At 52.2% G+C, this 19,863-nt stretch overlaps 1 protein-coding gene across 6 annotated transcripts in view; it reads left to right on the top strand.

The window, feature by feature from the left end:
- RARB (retinoic acid receptor beta) overlaps positions 1–19,863 on the top strand; it is a 725,834-nt gene that overhangs the window by 691,202 nt on the left and 14,769 nt on the right. For all 6 annotated transcript variants that reach the window (XM_032327731.1, XM_032327902.1, XM_032327988.1 and 3 more), the window contains one exon: positions 7,435–7,595. In XM_032327731.1, the coding sequence (XP_032183622.1) occupies positions 7,435–7,595 (161 nt within the window). The remainder of the gene's footprint in view (positions 1–7,434; positions 7,596–19,863) is intronic.

The following is a 19,863-nucleotide window of genomic DNA, read 5'->3' as shown; positions in this document are numbered from 1 at the left end:
GCTGCCAGAGTGAACGTGCAGAGAGGGTCCACTGATTATGAAGGAACTGCTCATTGTCAAAGCTCTTGTTTTTTTTAACATCACACAGGAGTGTTTTATTGTCCCTCATCTCTGGAGTTGAACTTAGGCTGTTTCCTATAGTCCTTACAAGACCCTTGTCTGAAGGAAAGGATCTGTCACTTGTAACAGAACCTCTAAACTCCAAATCACTCGTCTTGCAAGGATGGCCACGACATGGGGTCTGCCCGGAAAGGAATATGGCCACAGTAGGGCTGGCCATGGCAGGCCAGACTGAGGAGGAGGAGGAAAGTTCTGGGAAATTAAAGACAAAAGAAAGGCTCTCCCCTTGAAAGGAGCCCAAATCTCCATATCTAAAAGCAACCAGTGAGAGGAAAACGTGTTTAAAATTGTTTTGAAAGGGGCGCCTGGGTGGCTCCAAATCACTCGTCTTGCAAGGATGGCCACGACATGGGGTCTGCCCAGAAAGGAATATGGCCACAGTAGGGCTGGCCATGGCAGGCCAGACTGAGGAGGAGGAGGAAAGTTCTGGGAAATTAAAGACAAAAGAAAGGCTCTCCCCTTGAAAGGAGCCCAAATCTCCATATCTAAAAGCAACCAGTGAGAGGAAAACGTGTTTAAAATTGTTTTGAAAGGGGCGCCTGGGTGGCTCAGTGGGTTAAAGCCTCTGCCTTCAGCTCGGGTCATGATCCCAGGGTCCTGGGATCGAGCCCCGCATCGGGCTCTCTGCTCTGCAGGGAGCCTGCTTCCCCCACTCTCTCTCTGCCTGCCTCTCTGCCTACTTGTGATCTCTGTCTGTCAAATAAATAAAAATAAAATTTAAAAAAAAAAAATTGTTTTGAAAGTTCTATTCGTATACAATACCACTTTAACTAGAAAGAGGTATTTGGCATTGGTACATTCTGATATTTCAGGGATTTTCTATAAGTGCTTTGAATAACTCTAAGAAGCTGAACTAGGCTGGTAGATCCTTGTTAAACTCTTAGAATGCTACGTCCAGACTATTTCCCCCATGACTTGAATATTTAATATTCTGTAAAAATTCTAAGTATGCTCCGTGCTCTGTTACTAACCCTATGAAAGCTAGGCCATCCCTTACACTTGCACTTGTGGCGGAGGGAGGGGCAGGGTCACTCTCCAATCATAGGACTATATTCACCGTACAGACACTCACAGTGCCCCGCCCTCAGCCACCTTGGAAAGGCAGGTGTCGGGTCCCTGACCAGAACCTCGGCGGCAGCCTTGTTGGCTAACTGCCTTTCTCTGTGTGCGTGTTCAGACATCTACCAGCGCTTCAGTGGCGAGCGCTGTATTAGGTGCAAGGCAGAACCTCCACCTTTAAGGAGATTTAGATCTTGACGGAGTATTCATTCAACCCAACCCCATCCAACCCTACGGTGGGACCTGCCAACCCCCAAATCCTGAAATCGTGGGAGGAGTATGTCTCTGTTAAACATAGATCGGCCTGCCTTCAAGTCCATTCGTTCGCAGTCATTTACATCATGAGTTCATAAAATTATTTTTAAACTAAGATTAAACTCTTTTTTTGTGGTTTTCTTTTAAGGTATTAAAGTGTTAGTTACAGGCTCTCCCCCAGGAGAGGCAGCCAGAGATAGCTCAGATCACCAACTGTGACCCATTATTCCTGTAGTTAGCAAGGTGAAGAGTCCAGATGAACGGATTTCAGTCTTTAATATTCGAGCAAGAGTAAATAGACCATTATGCTTCCTTTGCTAAACTGAATATAGAGAACTTCATGGGAAAACACACTGTCGATCCTATTTCCCTTTCTCCCTTCTCTGTCTCTCTTTCTTTCTTTTTTTTGACATCAAGGAATTTTTAGCGAAGCGCTGTTTTCGTCTCTTCCTGAATCCAAGTGAAATCCACGTCTTTTGCCTGTTTCCTGCATTACAGTTTTATTGTGTGCGTGGAAATCAATATTCCAGATACATGCACAAGTGCACACATTAAAATGAACATGACTTCATTTATTTCCATGATTAGACATTCAAATAAAAGTGCTTGGGTGTCTGTTTTCATATTCATAGGTCGAGATCCGTACATCAGAGGTATTTGTATAAGTGACACTTTTATTACATTCATTTCATTTGCAATATGATAGTGGATCATAAATATGTTACTTTTATGCCACCAAATCTGATTTGTAGCACTGGGCCCTCACAAGGAGAATACTTGATATTTTATGGAGCACCTTGCGTCCAAGAAGCGCTTTGCAGACATCAGGCCCGGCTCTCCCAGGTGTGTAAATCACACTCGTGACCCTTCGGCTGCCCCAGCTGCTTTATCAGCCTGCTGGCTTGTGCTTCCGGGGCTGGAGAGTGGTTCCTCAATCCCCTACAGGCCCAGAGGGGGTGATGAGACCTTTACTTTCTGGAAGAAAGAGGCCCAGGTGAGCGCTGTGTTGCGCGCACCAGACTGACGGCTGGCCAGACTCTGTACTTAGTCTCATGTTCACCTTGTCCTTCACAAAATAGCATTTGAGCCCTCATTGTGGGCAGATGCTGTATTAGGCCTTGGGGAAAGAGAGACAAAATGTGACCTTTGCCTTCCAGGTATTTGGCCCCCACCTTGTGATAGAGACTCTGATGCAGAGGTGACAGTATGCCCCCCAGCCCCGTCCCAGTCCCCGTGCTTTCCCAGGGACTCACTGGGCCTTAAAGCCGCTTGTCCACCTCCAGATCCGTCACAGGTATATTGGTGCGCATGCCCGCCGACATCACCTCGGTCCGACTGGAGGAGGAAACCACCGACATCACAGGCTGCCCCTGTTGTTGAGCATCAGGTGTGCAGCCCAGACTCCCCAGGCACCCCCACCTACCTTCCCACCCTGGATCAGCATCCCACCCCCGACCCCGACACGCACACAGGGCATCCCCCTCCGCACTCACTCTGTGGCAGGATCACAGGTGTGCGTAATGTGACCAAACACGGGGGTTCCAAGTGAGGGCCCGATGCCAGATCTTCTGAGTTCAGATCCCCACTCCATCATTTACGGGGTGCAGGTGATTTAGCCTTCTGTGCCTCGATTTTCTCATCTGCAAAACAGGTATAATAAGGAAGTTCCTTCTCAGCTTGTCAAATAGCCTAGTAAGAATAGAAGGCCCTGGAAGAACCCCGTGGCAGCTCTGGTAGCCGTGATGAACATTTCCAGCATTCAGATACCCCTCTGATGTGAGTGACAGCACACAGCACAATAGCGACGCTGGGATCATTACTGCTCCTATTGCTGCTGTGTGATCACTGCCTGTCCCCTCTTCATAAGTAAGTCCATGGCAGCAGCCACCATCTGTGTGGCTCGTCCCTGCAGCAGATGGTACATACTAGATGCTCAGAAAATATCCGAAAGAGTGAATGGACAGACAACGAAGGAACACGTGAGTCCCATCTGCTCATTTGGGGCCGCTACCAGGCGGCTTCCTTGGAAACATCACTGCCACTTGCAGCCGTGGGCCTCAGGGTAGAGCCCACAAACCCTCTGTGTCCCAGTCCACCATTTCCACGTGGGAGGGCCTGGGAGTCTCCTTCCTGTATGACCAGCCTGCGGAAGCCTTTACAATAGACGCACTGGCTCCCCCATATCAGGGTGCCCGCACGCACATCTCTGGGAGGGTGCTGCTGCCTTCCCAGGAGCTCCGAAAGGAGCCAGATCCCCCGGGATGGCCGTGGAGCCCAGGCCCCCTTGGAGCCCCCGTGTCACCCCCTGTCCCACGGCTGTTTCCTGCAAGATGGTGAGCTCCTGCCCTGCGCCAGACGCTGCTCACCATGAGTCCCCTGCAGCTGGACTGAGCCACTGTCCCCAGGCCCTCGTGGTGTCCCGTGCCTGGCCCAGGTCCCTCGTCTGCCACCCACAGCCGTTTACAGCCACTGAGCAAAGCAGTTGTTGAAGCTATGCGTTTAGAAGACTCATCCGTCTGCTTCTGACCCTTTACATGATTGGGGCTTTACCTCTAGAGGGGTTGTGGCGTCTTCCGTGGCCGAGGAGTTCCTGATGGAACTGGGAGTCCTCTGGTCGTGGAGATAGCGGGAGAGGCACTCTGCCTTGCATGGGCAGAGCTGTCTGGAAGGGAGCCTGAGGCTACACACCAGTCCCCTGGCAGCTGGGCAGCTGCTAAGAGCACTCAGAGTTTGGGCCTCGAAGCACTGAAGATGGAGCTCTGGCTTTACAGCTGTTATTTTAGCAAATGGTGGGTGCTGTCGGCAAAACAAGGGCCCCGCTCAGTGACCTGCTATGGATCACCAAGGCCCCCTTCCCGCCTGATGTTCCCTGTCCCTTTCTGGCTTGGCGTCGACACTCAGTGGGGGCAGCTCGCCCCTTGGTGCTCCCACCTCACTGGTAACCTCTGGGGACGTATTTTCTCCCGTGAGTTTCCCAGGTGGCTGCGGGTGGATGGAGGGCAGAGAAGCAGAACGCTGGAAAGTGCAGACACAGGTCCTCTAGGCCTGCCTGGGGATGGGATTCTGGGTAGTTTGTGTGCATGCGTGTGTGCGGTGCCTCCCTACGTCCCACTGAAATCTGGGCTTGACCACCTTCAAATGCGGATCTTGGGCCTCCGGCTCTGAGAGTGTAGAAATGGAATTTTAATGCCTCCCTCATCCAGTTCACTGTGGAATTTAGGGAACTAGAATTCTTATGGGGATGGCGGGGCCTTGCCAAGCAAGCAATAGTGGCATTACTCGTACTTCTGCGTTAAGTGGTCAGAAGTTCCGTCTTGGCTTCTGATTCTGGTCAGAGCAGTTCCTAGTGTTTAGTGGCTTGTGGCCTCCCTCAGGGGTCTGGATTTTTGTTATTCTCATGTTAAGGTATAATTCATATCGTGTAACATTCATCCTTTTAAAGTAGCCAGTTCAGTGGTTTGTAGTATGTTCACAAAGTTGTACAGCCATTACCACTGCCTGATTCCAGAATATTTTCATCCCCCTTCAAAGCAGCCCCATGCCCGTTAGCAGTCACAGCAGTCACTTCCCATCTTCCATGCGTCCAGCCCCTGGCGACCCCCAGTCGGCCTTCTGTCTATGGCTCTGCTTTCTCTGAACTTCGCACAAATAGAATCATACAGTATGTGGCCTTTGGTGACTGGCTTCTTTCTCCTAGCCTGATGTTGTCTGGGTTCACCCATGTTGTTATGGGTGTAGTACTTCACTCCCTGTACGGCCAAGACTGCGCCATTGTGTGGATATGCCACGTCTGGGTTTCCATTCACCAGTTGATGGGCGTGTGGGTTGTTTCCACTTCGGAGCTATTCTGAATAGAGCCACTGGGAACAGTGGTGTACACGTTCTGCATGAACATTTCTTTTCTGTTCTCTTGGGCAGACCCAGGAATGGGATTGCTGGATCATAGGATAACTCTCTGCTCAGCTTTTGAAGGAACCGCCAGACTATTTTGCTCAGGGATCTTTTCTAGAAGGATCCTCACTGCTTACATACAGTGTTTGTATTAACTAGCAAAGAGGGTCACGCACAGGAGCCAGGAAAGGAGGATGGCTAACTGGTGCTGAGAGCCCATGGTGCTCTCACACAAGGCTTCTGCCACAGCCTGTCCTCACCACCCAGACTCTGTCCTTGAGAAGAGCCACCGGGGTGTCTCTGTGGCCATGCGCTCCCCTCTTCCTCTCTCATGGTCCCACCTTTGCTGACTGTGTTCTTTACTTTCTGACTGCTTTCCACCATACGTTCGCCCTGCGTCCTGCACCTGCTAGGAATGGTGTGGGCACTTGGCCAGTCTGTCTGCCTTTACCCACTCACCTTAGATCTGGAGATGTTCTGAGCCAAAGAACAGTGTTGCTTCAGAGTCCTGGGGGAAGAAAATCATCTGGAGGGGTATTGTTTTCTTCTCAAACATGTCCGCTCCCTTAGGAATTAGTGAGTCCAAGTGAAGAGAGCACTTGGCCATGTGTACAAACATTCTTTGGCCTATCTGATGTTCAGTTTGTTCATCTGTAAAATGAGTTTAAAATTGCCCACCTGATAAGGGGATTAAGGGAGATACTGTGGACACAATTCCCAGTACATGCTTGAGACACTCAAGAACTACGAATATTCTCACGGACTGCCCTCCCTCCTAGTCAGGCGTCAGTGACTTATACAGACACTGGCATGGTTCAGTACCATGCATTCCCAGCTGTTTCCTTGCACCTTACTGCCCTCCCCATGCCTGCCTTTGACTCTGCCCTCAGCTGCTGCCCCGGGGAAGGACCTCGGGATCCTCACAGTGGAGACCCAGGGAGCTGTGAGTTCTCAGATCACCTTGGGTGCTCTCTGGGAGGCAACGCAGGCCAAATCCTCTTAGGGCAGATCGGATTATGACCTGGGTCATTTTGCAACACAGATTCCCAGGTCATGGTGGTGGCATACACGGCCAGCCTGGCAACCCCTGGGTCCCCGGGGAATGTGGACTCCCTGGAGGGGCTTGCGTGGTCTAGTTTTACCTGTTAGCCGCTCTGGGTTTCAGTTTCCTTCCCCAGGAGATCCACCAGGGGCCAGAGCTTTGCATTACACTCAGCTGAAAGTCATCTGAGAACTCCGTGCTGTGAGGGGAAGCCTGGGCTTCCACCGCGCCGGGCCCTGGGGCCTGACTCTGCCTGGCACCATGCTCAGCCGAGGCAAAGACACACCGGCCGAAGGGCCAGTGGGCCGGACGAGATGCCAAGGCAGGCAGCTACAGATGACTAAGCGAATAATGAATGGACAGGTCGTTTTCCAGGCCAAGGTCTCATGCTACAAAGATTATTATTTTAAAATAACTTTTTAGAACAATAATTAATATTTTATTTATACATGATACATAATGTGTAATATGATACAATATGTATAAACAATAAAAGACAACATGGTTAATACAGAAAGTCCAGGAAGCAGAAAATCATGAAAGGACAAAAATCATCATCCCGTCACCTTTAAGATGAATCTCTTCAAAAATGTCAGTTTATTTGGAATACCAAACAATGGCAAAAACCAGAAGGCTGAGCCAGGAATCACAAGTAATGACACGACCAAGCTTTTGTTCAGCAACGTGTCTCCCAGGCCAAAGTGGTTCCCTTTAATGCCTCGTGAGCCATCCCCTCTGGAACCAGGGGAACTGTGCTTGGAAAATCATCCCTTTGAGTACCAGTGCGCATAGAAAGGCCAAGCAAGCAGAGACCTCAGCCTTCTGGGTGAGCCTGTCCTCTCTTTAAGAGTGGATTGGCAGGTGCCCGCAGAAAGGCACACCTTCCTCTCTGCCTGGCCCTTTTGGCCACCAAGCCTCTCTTCTTGGGAGATGTATTTATGGCTCCTTTTCCCACTGTTCTGTAAGTGTCAAGTGAGTCCAGGCAGCATCAGGAAATGGAAACTTCCAGCTCGGGCAGTGCAGGCCAGGCCATCAGTGATCCATGATTTGTCTTCTCTCCTTCCCAGCCGTCAGGAATGACAGGAACAAGAAGAAGAAGGAGCCTTCGAAGCAGGAATGTGCAGAAAGCTATGAAATGACGGCTGAGCTGGACGACCTCACAGAGAAGATCCGCAAAGCCCACCAGGAAACCTTCCCCTCGCTCTGCCAGCTGGGTAAATACACCACGGTAAGACACGCTTCCGCCCCAGGCTCTGGGAGGATGGCTGCGGGGCCGTGTGTCCGTGCCCGCCCCCTTCTTCCTCTCCCTTGCGCCCGGACCCGGAGAGGATGTCCACCCAGATTTGGCCCGGGATATGTGTGGGCTGAGTGGGGCTCTGCAGTGGCCTCCCTCCACGTGGCAGCCTTCAGGCAGTCACTGAGTAGGATGGCTCTTTCCTGTTTCCTCCACCCCGCTCGGGCATGCGTGCGTTCACTCAGGAGCCAAACCAAACACTCCGGTGCCGGGCCGTGTGCGAGGTGCTGGCCACGCGGGTGGGTAGGCTCATGTTGCTGCTGCAGGGACATGCGGTCTGGTGAGGGAGTCCTGGGGAACCATGAGGTGTTGCAGGAGTCATGACAGACACCTGTACAGAGCCCAGTGGGGACCTGGAGGGGACGAGGGGCAGTGGTCTCAAAACACCCATCCAGCTGTAAGATCCAGCCAACACTATGGGAGCCCTCTTGAGAGAGGAGGTGGAACCCCTGAGCCAGGGCCGGGCAAAGTTCAGACGTGACTCCTCCCTCGAGAGGCGGGAGGTCCTGCTGTGCTCCCCAGAGCTCCATTAGAAATGGCTTTCACCACGGGTAGAAATAAAGAGAAGCCAGGAGGAAGAGGAGGGGAGATCTAGGGTTGGTGGTGTACGTTGACTAGTCTGTGGTATGTCGCTGGAGACACATGAGATACTTCAATTTTTTAAACTGGTTTTTGCATGTATTATGTTCGCGGATGTCAGTTCGTGGTGCATGGCACACAGTAGGCACTTGACGAGTATTTGTTGCATGAATGAATAAATGAATGCATGAGTGAATGAATGAATATAACTAGAATGCTATTCTGGCCTCCTTAAGTAGCTTATGTTGCTTGCCTAAGATGCTGGTAAACGTACTTTTAAAATAATCCAAATTATCACATTTGCTGGTTTGGTGCCTGGCGTGCTAGAAAAAGAATAGGACGACAGCTCCTGAAGATTCAGAGACTTGAAGTGTTGATGCCGAAAGGAGGGCAGTGAGCACCGGGGCTGGGAAGCTGTTGGGGGGTGGGGGGAGCCCCTTTCCTGCAGGCTCTGACTCTGTCGGGTTGGCGGTGTGGGGGGCATTTCTGTCAAGCTTCCCGGTGATGCTGCTGTGGCTGGGCTGCCTTCCGCACTCTACGTAGCAGGTGCCTTTCGTAGCCAGACCCAGGATGACCTTCTGGGGCCCAGCCAGGCCCTTGGTGTCAAGGAGAACGAGAGACATCGCGTGCTTCAGCCACCCATGTGGGAAGCCATTGACCTCCCCTGCCAGGCTGAGGGGAGGGCTTGATTTCAGTGGACAGGCCCGACTGAGCTTGGTCCAGAGCACAGAGCAGGATGAAGCTGGACACCATAAAGGAGCTTTCATTTTAACCCAGGAGGTTAAGTAGGCCCATGAGCTAAGAGGTCGGGGGGGGGGGGTGGTGATGCCTTTTCTCACTGGCAGGGGCACTAGAAGCCAATGAATGTGGTTTACCTCCTGCTCAGCCACCGATCAGCCGGGTGACAGTGTCAAGTTACTGACTTCACCCAGCCTCCTTTCTCCCATCTGTAGATGGGGATGATATAAAATGGTTAAAAAATTAAGTAATTCATGAGAAGCTTCTGTTGATGGTACCTGGAAATGCCCGTGTGACAGGGATGTGGCCGGTTCACCAGCCACCACACGTCCATTCCCTGGCTGGGAACTGATACTCGGGGGGCCTGGCCCCGTGCCAGCTGCATCAGACACTACAGAGAAGGAAGAGGATTAATAACGAGTGCCAAGGAACATCTCATTTATTCCTCTTAGAGATATTTATGATTGCCCATTGTTCCAGGCAGTGTTTGGGGCTAAGTATCAAGGCACGTGCATCCTGACCTAGGAAATCAGGACCTCAACCGAGGGTGGGCCCAGGGAAAGGACAGAAGGCGGTGAAGGGAATGGTGAGAGTGGTAGGAGGGAGTGGGAAGTGAGAAACAGCTTTGCAGGGGCTCCTGAGTGGCTCGGTCAGTTAAGTGTCTGACCCTGGATTTCAGTTCAAGTCATGATCTCAGGGTCACGAGATCAAGTCCTCAGGGGAGGGGGGGACGTCTGCTTGAGATACTCTCTCCCTCTCCCCTCCCCCTGTGCTCATTCTCTTTAAAATAAATAAATCTTGAAAGAAAGAAGGAAAGGAAGGAAGAAAGAAAGGGCCTTGTAGAGCCTTGAACGCTGATTGAGGGATTTGTATTTTAATCTGTAAATACTGGAGAGCAAGAGACAGTTTGCAGTCAGGAGTCTTTGTTATTCTTGTCACCATTATAATTACAGCTAGTATTTATTGAGCATTTACTATGTACCAGGGACCATGCTAAACACTCTAAATATTCATTCTTTGACTCCTTACAGAACATACAAAGCGGGTATTGTTGCTTCCATAATACAGATGAATAAACTGGGGTGTAGAAAGGCCAAATACTGTGCCTCATGTCTCATAGCCAGTATGGTGGAACTTGAACATGAAGTTCTGAGTCCAGGGACAGCCCTTTTAGCCACACCATACACAGGATACATCATGGGGGTGGTTGACAAGGCCGAATGGAAGGAGGAGCCATTGGGTTTCTGGTTAGGAGGGGTGGCTGTTATCCAGGACTAAATCAAAATGTTAGTTCCAGAAAAGGCAGAGTAAAAGAGAACAGTCAAAATAGGGAGGGCTTCCTGGAAGTGGAAGCTTTTGAGCCAGGTCATGAGGTGAGACACATTTTATGATGATCTCTGGGATCATTTGCTATGGTATCAGGGGTCTCCTCCCCTCTTCCCCAGGTGGGGCTTCCTTCGTGTGGCCAAGGAGTCTGCCAGGCCCTGACTCTCCTGGTAACCAGATGAAATGGTGTCCACTCTGCTCTGGGGCAGAGCTGGGCAAACACAAGGCATATCCTTGTGTCCGCCTAGAATGCACACCCTGGTGTGGCCTGGCTTTCTCCAGGGCCTGGGACCAAAATGCTCCTTCAGGACAGACCTCCCCCGTTAGTCAGCACAGCTCCTTCCCACCCCAAAAGGCAGCTGGGGATTCTGGCTAGCCCTAAGTGACCTGTGCCACCCTCCCTCCCCCCCAGGCATCCCTCTGAACCCGGTAGCCTCTCCTTTTGGATTCTCATTATACCACAGGTCTGATTCCACCTGTCTCTAGGCCAAGGAGGCTGCCCTCCCAGCCTTCCCAGAGACGCAGCAGGGGCTGGAGGGGCCGCACCGGGTCCCGTGGCTCACACTGCAGGTCTCGGGGAGCCGGCCTGAGGGCTTTCGCTGGCTGCCAGATCTGCTTGGCTCACATGCGGGGCACTGTCACTCCTGGGGGAGCCCTCACCCAAGAACAAAAAGAAGCTGGTGGGTGAATGCCCCAGCTTCCTTACCCCTGGGGAGGATGCCTTCTCTCAGCCATTTCCCAGGGGTTCCCAGCAAGAAGAGCCCAGGAGCCCACAGGGATGTCTTTCCTGGCTGTCTGCCTTTGCCAGACCTCTCCTCTCCAGCCTTCCTGCAGGGCTTCCTGGGACCTCTTTCCTTTCTGCACCTTTAAAACACACACACACACACACACACACACACACCTATTTATTTGAGAGAGAGAGCATGGGGACACTCATGCACGCACATGTGAGTAGGGGAGAGGCAGAGGAAGAGAATCTCCAGCAGACTCCCTGCTGAGCACGGAGCCCAATACAGGACTCGATGCCACGACCCTGAGGTCATGACCTAATGTGAGTCGAAACCAAGAGTCAAACACTTAACACTGACTGCACCAATCAGGCACCCCTTGCTGCACGTGTTTTGATCCAGCGAGGAGCATGGAATACAGCTTTTCCCTCTCCAGAGAGTGATCCTTAGCTACATGGCAGCCAACCTCCTTCCGGAAGCACACTGCCCGTTTGTGGGATCGAGGCGGCTCTGATACAGTTTCTCATCCGGCTTTTTATTTCGACTCTGTATACAGATCTAGCTCAGTTTTTATTGTAAGCAACTCCAAATCCTTTCTGCAAGTAGGTGGGGCTATAAATAAATAACAGCAGCCATAACACATTCTCGGCAAGCCCTGAGTTCTGAGTTGGGCATTTTTTTTTTTTTACAAAAAGAGCTTTTTTTAGACGGGCAGTTGCTTCCACTGCAAGGAAACTTCCTGCCGTTTTCACTAGCCTGGCCTCCTTGTCAGATGCCTTTGGAATAAGTGGGCAGAGAGGAATTAAAAAGGCAGCTAGCCGCCCACCTACAGACTTTTTTGGAAGAGTAGTTCCCTTTTCTTTTCTAGTTAGGGTAGATTCGGGACGCATGGCCCGGCCTGCAGAAACAGCAGGACTGGGTGGGGAAGCGTGAACATTTACCCACTGCCTCAGGGAGGGCAGGGAGCTCGCCTCCAAACTTGAGAGCTAGACTCTTTGGGAAGGTTCCTAACCAGTGACCTCCCAAACCAGGAGGCGTGGGAGGGGGATTCCGCAGGGAAAGTAGAAAGCGAGGCAGCACCTGTTTACAGATAAGTCTCCAAAACAGAATGGAGAGGCAAACCCAAGGGAGCTGCAACCCAGCTCTGAGGCTATTTACTCTGCTTCCTTTCCAGGCTTCACAGAGCCAGGGTCAAGTCTTGCCTGTGCTATGTAAGTTTACATGACCTTGGACTCATCCCAAGAGCCTCAGCCCTCTCCTCCGTATCATGGGGTTTGCGTGGTACCCACTTGTTGGGATTTCTGGAAGGGTTAAATGAAACAACTGTGTCAGAACTCCTTGCACAGTTTCTGGCGGAGGGAGATACATAATGGGCAGGTCTCCTCTTGATGGTGCTATGGACGCCATGTTGTTTTTTCCAGCCACGCACACAGGTTCGGGAAAAGTAAAGTGGCAGGTGGGCAAGGGAGGCAGTCTCCAGGCAGCACGACCCCGGCCCTGGGCAGCTCGCTCCGGCTTCCCCCTGCTCTGCCCTATGCGGACTGTCCGTCACCTTGCAGAGCATGATGGGGCAGAAGCTGCCCTCCGCGGGCCTCGTGAAGTTGAGCCATGGAGATTTAAGGAGCCCTTAGTCTACTCAGAAAAATGACCACCAACAGAATCATTAAACCTCTAAAAGACCTTCCAGGAAACGAGTGCTTGAGAAGAGGAAGGATATTGTGATGGCAGTTCCGGCCATTGCGGACTTGGCTTTCCTTCTAGAAAACCAACACTGGGATCAGCCAGAGAATCAGAACCTGACCCTCAGGAAGTCGGCCTCCCAGGAGAGACGCACCTGGGAGGAGGGTACCACAGGGGCGTCTGGAGGCCCGAGTTCTAATCTCCACTCTGCCGCCTCCCAGTTGGCCGACCTTGGACGGTTCTTATCTTTTGTGAGCCAGTTTCCTGCTGGTAAACATACCTGCACCGCCTGTATCACGGAGACGGTTCTTTGGTTTTCCAGCACACATTTACTGTATCCCTACTGTATTCGTCTGCTGGGGCTGCCCTGATGCCCTGACAAAGTACCGCAGACTCGGTGGCTTCCGTCAACAGCGATTCATTATCTCATAGGTCTGGAAGCCCGGAGCCCAGCATGAAGATGTCAGAAGGGCCGTGCTCTCTCTGGCAGCTCTAGGGAAGAATCCTTCCTTGCCTCCTCTGGCATCTGACGTTGGGGGCAATTCTTGGCACTCCTCCGCTTGTGGAAGCATGACTCCAGTCCTCTGTCGCTACATGGCCTTCTCCTGTGTATTTCCAGGCCATCTTCTCTCTGTGCATGTCTGTCTCTGTCCAGATTTCCCTTTATAAGGGCACCGGTCATGCTAGAATGAGTCCTGCCTCATGACCTCATTTTAAGTTGATAACCTGTGGTAAGACCCCATTTCCAAATAAGGTCACATTCTGAAGTTACGGGGGATTAGGACCTCAACATATCTTTTGCGGCAGCGGTAGGGGGGAGTGGTACAAGGTTCAACCTGAAATCCCTGCTGAGCGCGGACCTGGAGTGCACGGACACGTACCCTTCCGTGCTTGCAGCTCTTTTGTGATGTCTGGCTGGAAATCAAGGGTTGTCACATATTCTGGGAGCTTTTAGAAGCCCCTGGCAGTGCATATCACAAGTTTGCGGATTTTAGTAAAAAATGCCCTCTAGGCGCTGTGCTGTCTTCCCCGGATCTTACTGGGTGGTGGAAAAAGGAAGACATTTTCGGTCAAGGGAGTAGCATGGGCATGGCATGGAGGTTGGCAGAGGAGGGACTGGGTGCAGAGCCCAGGGAGACAGGCCAGTGCTAGCCGAGAGCGGGGCCCTTGTGAGCTTAAGGTATGTGGGCACTGGCCGCAGAGAGCCAAGTAAGATCTCTCAGCTGGAGAGGCAGTGCTGCCACGGTGAGCCCCGCCCGCTTTGTGCCGGGCCGGAGGCTTTGGCAGGTGAGCAGGACAGAGCTTTGCTTCATTCTTAGATGTGCCCACGGCACATCTGTGGTCCTTCAGAGCAGCCGAGATCACCCCAAGATCGAGCATCTCCTGGACATCCTCCAAAACTCTGATCTATACCCTCCAGCCAGTATATACCAGAATCTCTCCCCCTGCCCTCCGCCAGCGTCCCTGTGTCTCTGAGATCACCATCAATGAAGGGGCTGTGGCTGTTCCGAGGGGCCCTTCCAGTCTCATGTACTGGTCCTGGAGTCTTAGGCAGTGGGGGTGCAGGAGCACCCCTAAAACATTACTTTCAGGGATATCATGCTCGCTTCTAGCCGACTTCCCGGGAGCTCTTGGGGAGGTCCTTCGAGACCCTTGTTCCTTCCTTCTTCCCATTGCCCGTGGCCTATTGCTTGGAGCCCTTTCCGCCCACGGGCTGCCCCATGCCTTTGAGACAGTGCCTGTCTTTCCAGCTGAGGCTGCAGGATGGCTGCAGCGTTTCCCCACCTGTTGGAAGCATCCGGTTCTGCGAGAATGCTGAAAGTGTGCTGGGGGCCCCCATGCCTCCCTCTTCCCACTGATGGAGGGACCCCCGCTGGTACATTCCTAAAGCCGTAGTATCTGGTGCCGAGATATATGTTCATGGACCACAGAGAGATGCTGGCCTGGTACATCATGTTCTCGTCATAACGTGCCAGGGACCTTTCAGCCACCTCCTGGAAGCTTCCAGCATTACCAACTGGGAAGGAGATCACAGATACAATAGCAGGGCCTAGAAGACAAACGCAGAACATAAGACGCCCCAGGAACAAGAGGGCAGGTGACAGGGTGTGACAGTGGGCAGCGCAGACACTGGAGCCACACTGCTTGGTGGCCGTCCTGGGCCTCCGCCTCACAGCTGAGCCTCTTGCTCGACTGACTTCACTTCCCCAGGCCTTGGCCTCCACCCCAGTCGCTGGGACGAGAACAACCCCTGCTGGCAGAGTGTGCCATGAGATTTAGAGGGAGCTGGTTGTGAAACCCTCAGAAGGGGGCCTGCCCCCCAGGGTTATGGCCTGGGACATGTGTGCCCCGGAGACATGGAATGTGGATGACAGGAGCCGTCTGCAAACACGACTCGAAAGGGCATCAGCCCGTCTAGGTGGTCATCGGCCTGTCCGGGAGGTGGGCAGATTCAGGCCTAGGGAAGGAGGCACCTGACAGATGACCCCAACATTCCCTGAGAAAGTCACTCCTTACTGTTGGGAAGAGTTTGCCTTTCCTCCTTAGCTCAAAAGGAGCCATGAGCAGGCCTGCTTGAACCACTGTAGTATCCAGCAGCTGCCACACACGGGAACTTCAAAATCACCCGTGATTCCGTCTCCATTTGTGGGTCTTGTTCTGCAAGTAACGGCAATCAGAGAAGGGATCCCTTTTGCGTCACCAAAATGGCCGTATAATTGGATTTCCTAGTGGGGCTGGGTGGTGCTGCTGCGAAAGAGGCCCTGGAGCGCACCCCTCCACAGGGCCCCCACCGCACAGCACTGTGGGAAGGCAGAGTGGGGGGACCTTCCTGGAGAGGGGCTCCCACCCCCTGAGGAGGAGTGGGGGAGGGAGAGCCATAGTTCGAGGAGGGCCTGCCTCTCACCCCCGGCCGGGCTGCTCATCAGCCCTCAGCCAGGGCCTCCGTGACCACCTCAGCCTCTCACTCCTGCTCCCCCAGTTTTCAGAAGCGCTGCTAAAAACCCACACTTCCCTCAGTGCGCCCCACCACCACCTTCATTACCAACCCAAACAAGCCGAGCTCTCCGTTTGCTGCAGCTGGCAGATAATATATAAGCCATTTTAAACCTCATGCCTATGAATCGAGCAACCAGTATAATAAAACACCAGGTTATTTTGTGTTTTATTAACTGCCTCTTCCCTTCGGTTTGCATAATAGTGAGTTAGATTTACATGCCATTAAGACGGCTGTGCATTATTTTTAATCGAAGGTACGACAGGCTTCTCTCCCGCAGCCCAGTGTGTGATGAAGTAACCTCATACTGATGGGGGTTTCGTTCACACTCGCTGGGTCGGGCCAATGTCTTTTTTTCCAGATGGATACTCCATTGTAAAATGATTTCCCGCCGTAAGCTCTCCTCTCTGTCCCTCTCTTCCGTGTCATCTTCCTACAAACTGGATAAACTGCCTATTAAATTTAATTACAGCCCGAATGGCCGCACATCTTGATCTTCTGTTCCCCCGAGTGTGCTGTGTTCCACCAGGGTCCTTGAGGAAGGAATAAAATCCATCAGAGGATGCATGCCCACCTTCCTCAGGGGGTGCTGCGGAAAGCGCCGGTGGCACCCACCCTTTGAAGGCCTTCTGTGGCATCCCTCATGCAAACTCCTTTCCGGCTTTCCTCCCCAGTATTCAGGATGAAAGCTAGTTTTATGGACTCTCCGGGCTGGTTTTCACTGAGGTAAGGAACTAAAGATATGCATCTGGGGTGCACCGTTCCCTTCATGGAACTGTTGACATTTGTCAGAGGCCTAAACACCAGGCCCTGGGAGCCTCGCCTTTCCCTGGGTGGTTCTGCTCTGCCTGCCTCCAGAGGCAGCCAGAGTCCTCCTGAGCAGCCCTAGACCATAGCGGGGAGAGCCTCATCCTCAGAATGGTCGTGTCCTGAGACATCCAGAAGCAAGGACTTGGGGGAACGTCCTTCCTCGTTGACTCATTGAACAAACACTTGTTGAGACCCTGCCTGCCACGGACCAGGCGCTGTTCAGACACTGAGGGGACAGCAGGAGGAAAATGAGACAAGAAGCCCCGTGTAAATAAGGGAACGATAGTGTGATAGGGAATAAGTACTGTAAAAAGTGGCCCATAAAAAAAACAAAAAAGAGTAGGTGACATTTGACCAACGATGTGAAGGAATGAGGGAGAGCGTCGTGTGGTAGCTGGGGAGCAGGAATCCAGGTGGGCGGAATAGCCAGTGCAAAGACCCGGAGGCAGGTGCATGCCCACTTGTTCACGGATGGCGAGAGACCAGTGAGGCTGGGCCAAGTGGGAAGACAGGGAGTCAGAGAGCAGGCGCCGGATCTGGCAGGGCCTCGCAGGCCAGTGGAAGGACTGTGGCCTTTGGTCTGAGATGAGAAATCATTGGCGATTTTGAGCAGTACAGTGATTTGCTTTGACTTTTGTCTTAAAGGGTTCCCTTTATTCCTTTGATAAGAATAGACCGTAAGGCGCTGGGAGTGGAATGAGGGAAAGCAGTGAGGAGGCTATTGCAGTAATCTAGGCAGGAGGTGATGGTGGCTCAGACCAGGATGCTGGTGCTGGGGGCGGACCTCTTCTCTAACTCTTAATAGTTCTTTGGAGGAAGGATGTGACATGGTCAGGCCTAAACTCTCTCAGCTATACCTATTCATCAGTCCAAATTCTTCCTGCTACAGGTGAGAGGAACCCAAACTCAAACGAACCTAGATTTTTTTTCCCAAAAAGTCATGGTGTGGATCAGGCATGGCTGGATCCAGCATTTCCATATCTTCAGGACAGAGCCACTCTTCCTCTTTCTTTTCCTCCCTCACCTCAGCTTTCTTCTGAGTTGGCTTCATTTTTAAGAAGGCCTTCTCCACCAAATAGCCCCTGAAAACTCCTGGGAACCCACACTGACAGCCTTGTTCCCTAGTTGTTCCAGCCAAAGACTCATAAGTGAGCCTCATGGGCCTGCTGACAGTTGCCTGTTCTTTTCTGAACCAATCTCTGTGGCCAAGAGGAGGGCCTGTTGTGATTATGAAGACCAGAGCCAAGCACCCTCCTTGTGCTTAAGGGAGTTGGCAGCCCTGCCCAAACCCCACGGGCTCAGAGGGAGGGAGGAGCCGTCCTCCAAAGGACTGCAGAGGCAGGAGAGAAGGACGGCACAATGGCAAGAATGCAGGACAGTCATTCAACTGCTTGCACACCAGAGATTCTGCTCTGGGGATCAGAGAAAGAGAAAAAGAAAACAAAAACCCGCACAAAACCACTTTCCAAGGTATGTTGTAGTGTAGTCCTTACCGAAAGCTGAGACCTTCAGTAATTTCCAGCAAGTTCTTAGTGGTGTCCTATCTGCTGTGTACACTGAGCATCCTCCTTACTGATTAAATGGGGAAGGCTAGGTTGAGGCTGGTAATGGGCCATGGAGTGGGGACCAGAATGGGGACTTTGCTGGCCCTGCTCCCTCTGCTCAAGAGGACAGAGGAGAAGATGGTCACTGCTGTTGTCTGAACCATTTGGCGGTGCCGTGGGCAGGTAGGGGTGCTGAGGAAAGGGATCCAATGCTGACCAGACCCCCAGAACACACCCAGCACCATTAGTACACTGGGAACCCACTTCCTCTCCCCTTCAGCCTTTGAGGGCACATGGCACATATTCCTCTTTACAAATGGGGAGACTGAGGCACTGCTTATGCGAGGGCACACCTGTCAGCTGGGGATCTGGTAGACCTGGGACCCGCTTCTGGCCCCTCGATGGCAGGTTAGCTCACCTCTCTGAGATGGCTTTTCTCCATCTTAGGATGAAGCTAAGAATAACTAGCCCCTTCTTTGCTGGGTGAGGTCCAGAGCGGGGGCCTGGACGGGGTTGTCCATGGCGAGTCCCAGAGAGCAGCAGGTGCTCTCCCCGCCAGGCTGTCCGCTCGCCAGGGCTGGAAGCATGTGTGACGTGCTCAGTGATACCCCAGCCTCTAGCTGCGTGCGGGTGGGGCAGGAGACCTTCGTCAAACAGAGGGAAGGAGGGAAAGGCTGGCGAGTCAGTGAATGTAGGAGTGTGCACATGGATGGAGGCTCCAGCCAGTAGAGGGCTGTAGTTGGACTGAAATCTGTTCCCCTGATTTATTCTGTGGTTCCCAGAAGCCAGGGGACTGCAGGCACCTGGCCCTCGGGGTCCAGGATTAAAGCTGCTGAGGAGTGAGAAGGCCGGGGCTCCCCGGAGGAGCAGCCGTGTTATCCCGGCAGCCACCCCTGGCTGGCAGCCCCCTCTGCAAGTCGCTGCACGTGTCATGGGGCCGCCTGGCGCTGGGACCAGGGGCAACCAGGAAACACGCATGTGACCATCACAGGTCTGAGGTCACTAAGGGACGCCGTACTCTGTTGGTGTCATTGTAACCTTTTGTTTTCATTCACACTGTCCCTGTCTCACCTTTTATCTTTATTACGAACGATTGTAAACTTACTGTGGAAGCAGAGGATAGAATAGTGACCACCGGGATCGCTCCCCAGCCGGCCCGTTTCATCCTCCAGCCGCCATCGACACTCTCCTCATCATATAGTCTTTGGAAGTCAATTTACAAACATGTTATTGGGCCTGTAAATATGTTGATGTTCTCAATGATGCGACCTTCTGCCAACACTGAAAACAGCAATGTTTTCTTTACAGGAAATGCGCATCTCAAACACCGTAATATCTCACATTCCCACTTCTCTTACGTGTGTCAGGTCCTTTAGTTTACTTGAAACAGAATTCAGATAAGGTCTACACCTTGTAATTAAGTCTCCTTTTTCTTTTTTTATTTTGGTCCCCTCCTGTGCCTCTGTCCCACTGATCTGCTCTCTCTTCCTGTAGTTTTGCTATTTTCAGAATGTCCTGTTCATGGAGTCCTTCTGTGTGCAGGCTTTCATGTCTGCCACCTTCCACTTGGTGTGATGCTTCTGAGGCTCCTCGGTGTTGTGGCCTGGGTCATGTTTTCTTTGCTGTTGCCCTTGACCAGCGTTCTGTTGGGTGGGGTGCCGTGGATTTCTCTGTTTACGGGTTAATAAGCATCTAGGTTGAGTCACTTTTAGTCTACAGGTTTCTCTTTCCAGTTCTTACAATGCGTTCGTTGAAGAGACCAATTAATTGGTGTGATGAAGGCTCTAGCATTCTGGATGGGG

The sequence above is a fragment of the Mustela erminea genome, chromosome 1 (assembly GCF_009829155.1).
Source record: "Mustela erminea isolate mMusErm1 chromosome 1, mMusErm1.Pri, whole genome shotgun sequence".
Classification (NCBI taxonomy): Eukaryota; Metazoa; Chordata; class Mammalia; order Carnivora; family Mustelidae; genus Mustela; species Mustela erminea.
Note: the sequence above shows the minus strand (reverse complement) of the source record. Positions and strands in the feature narration are given on the sequence as shown.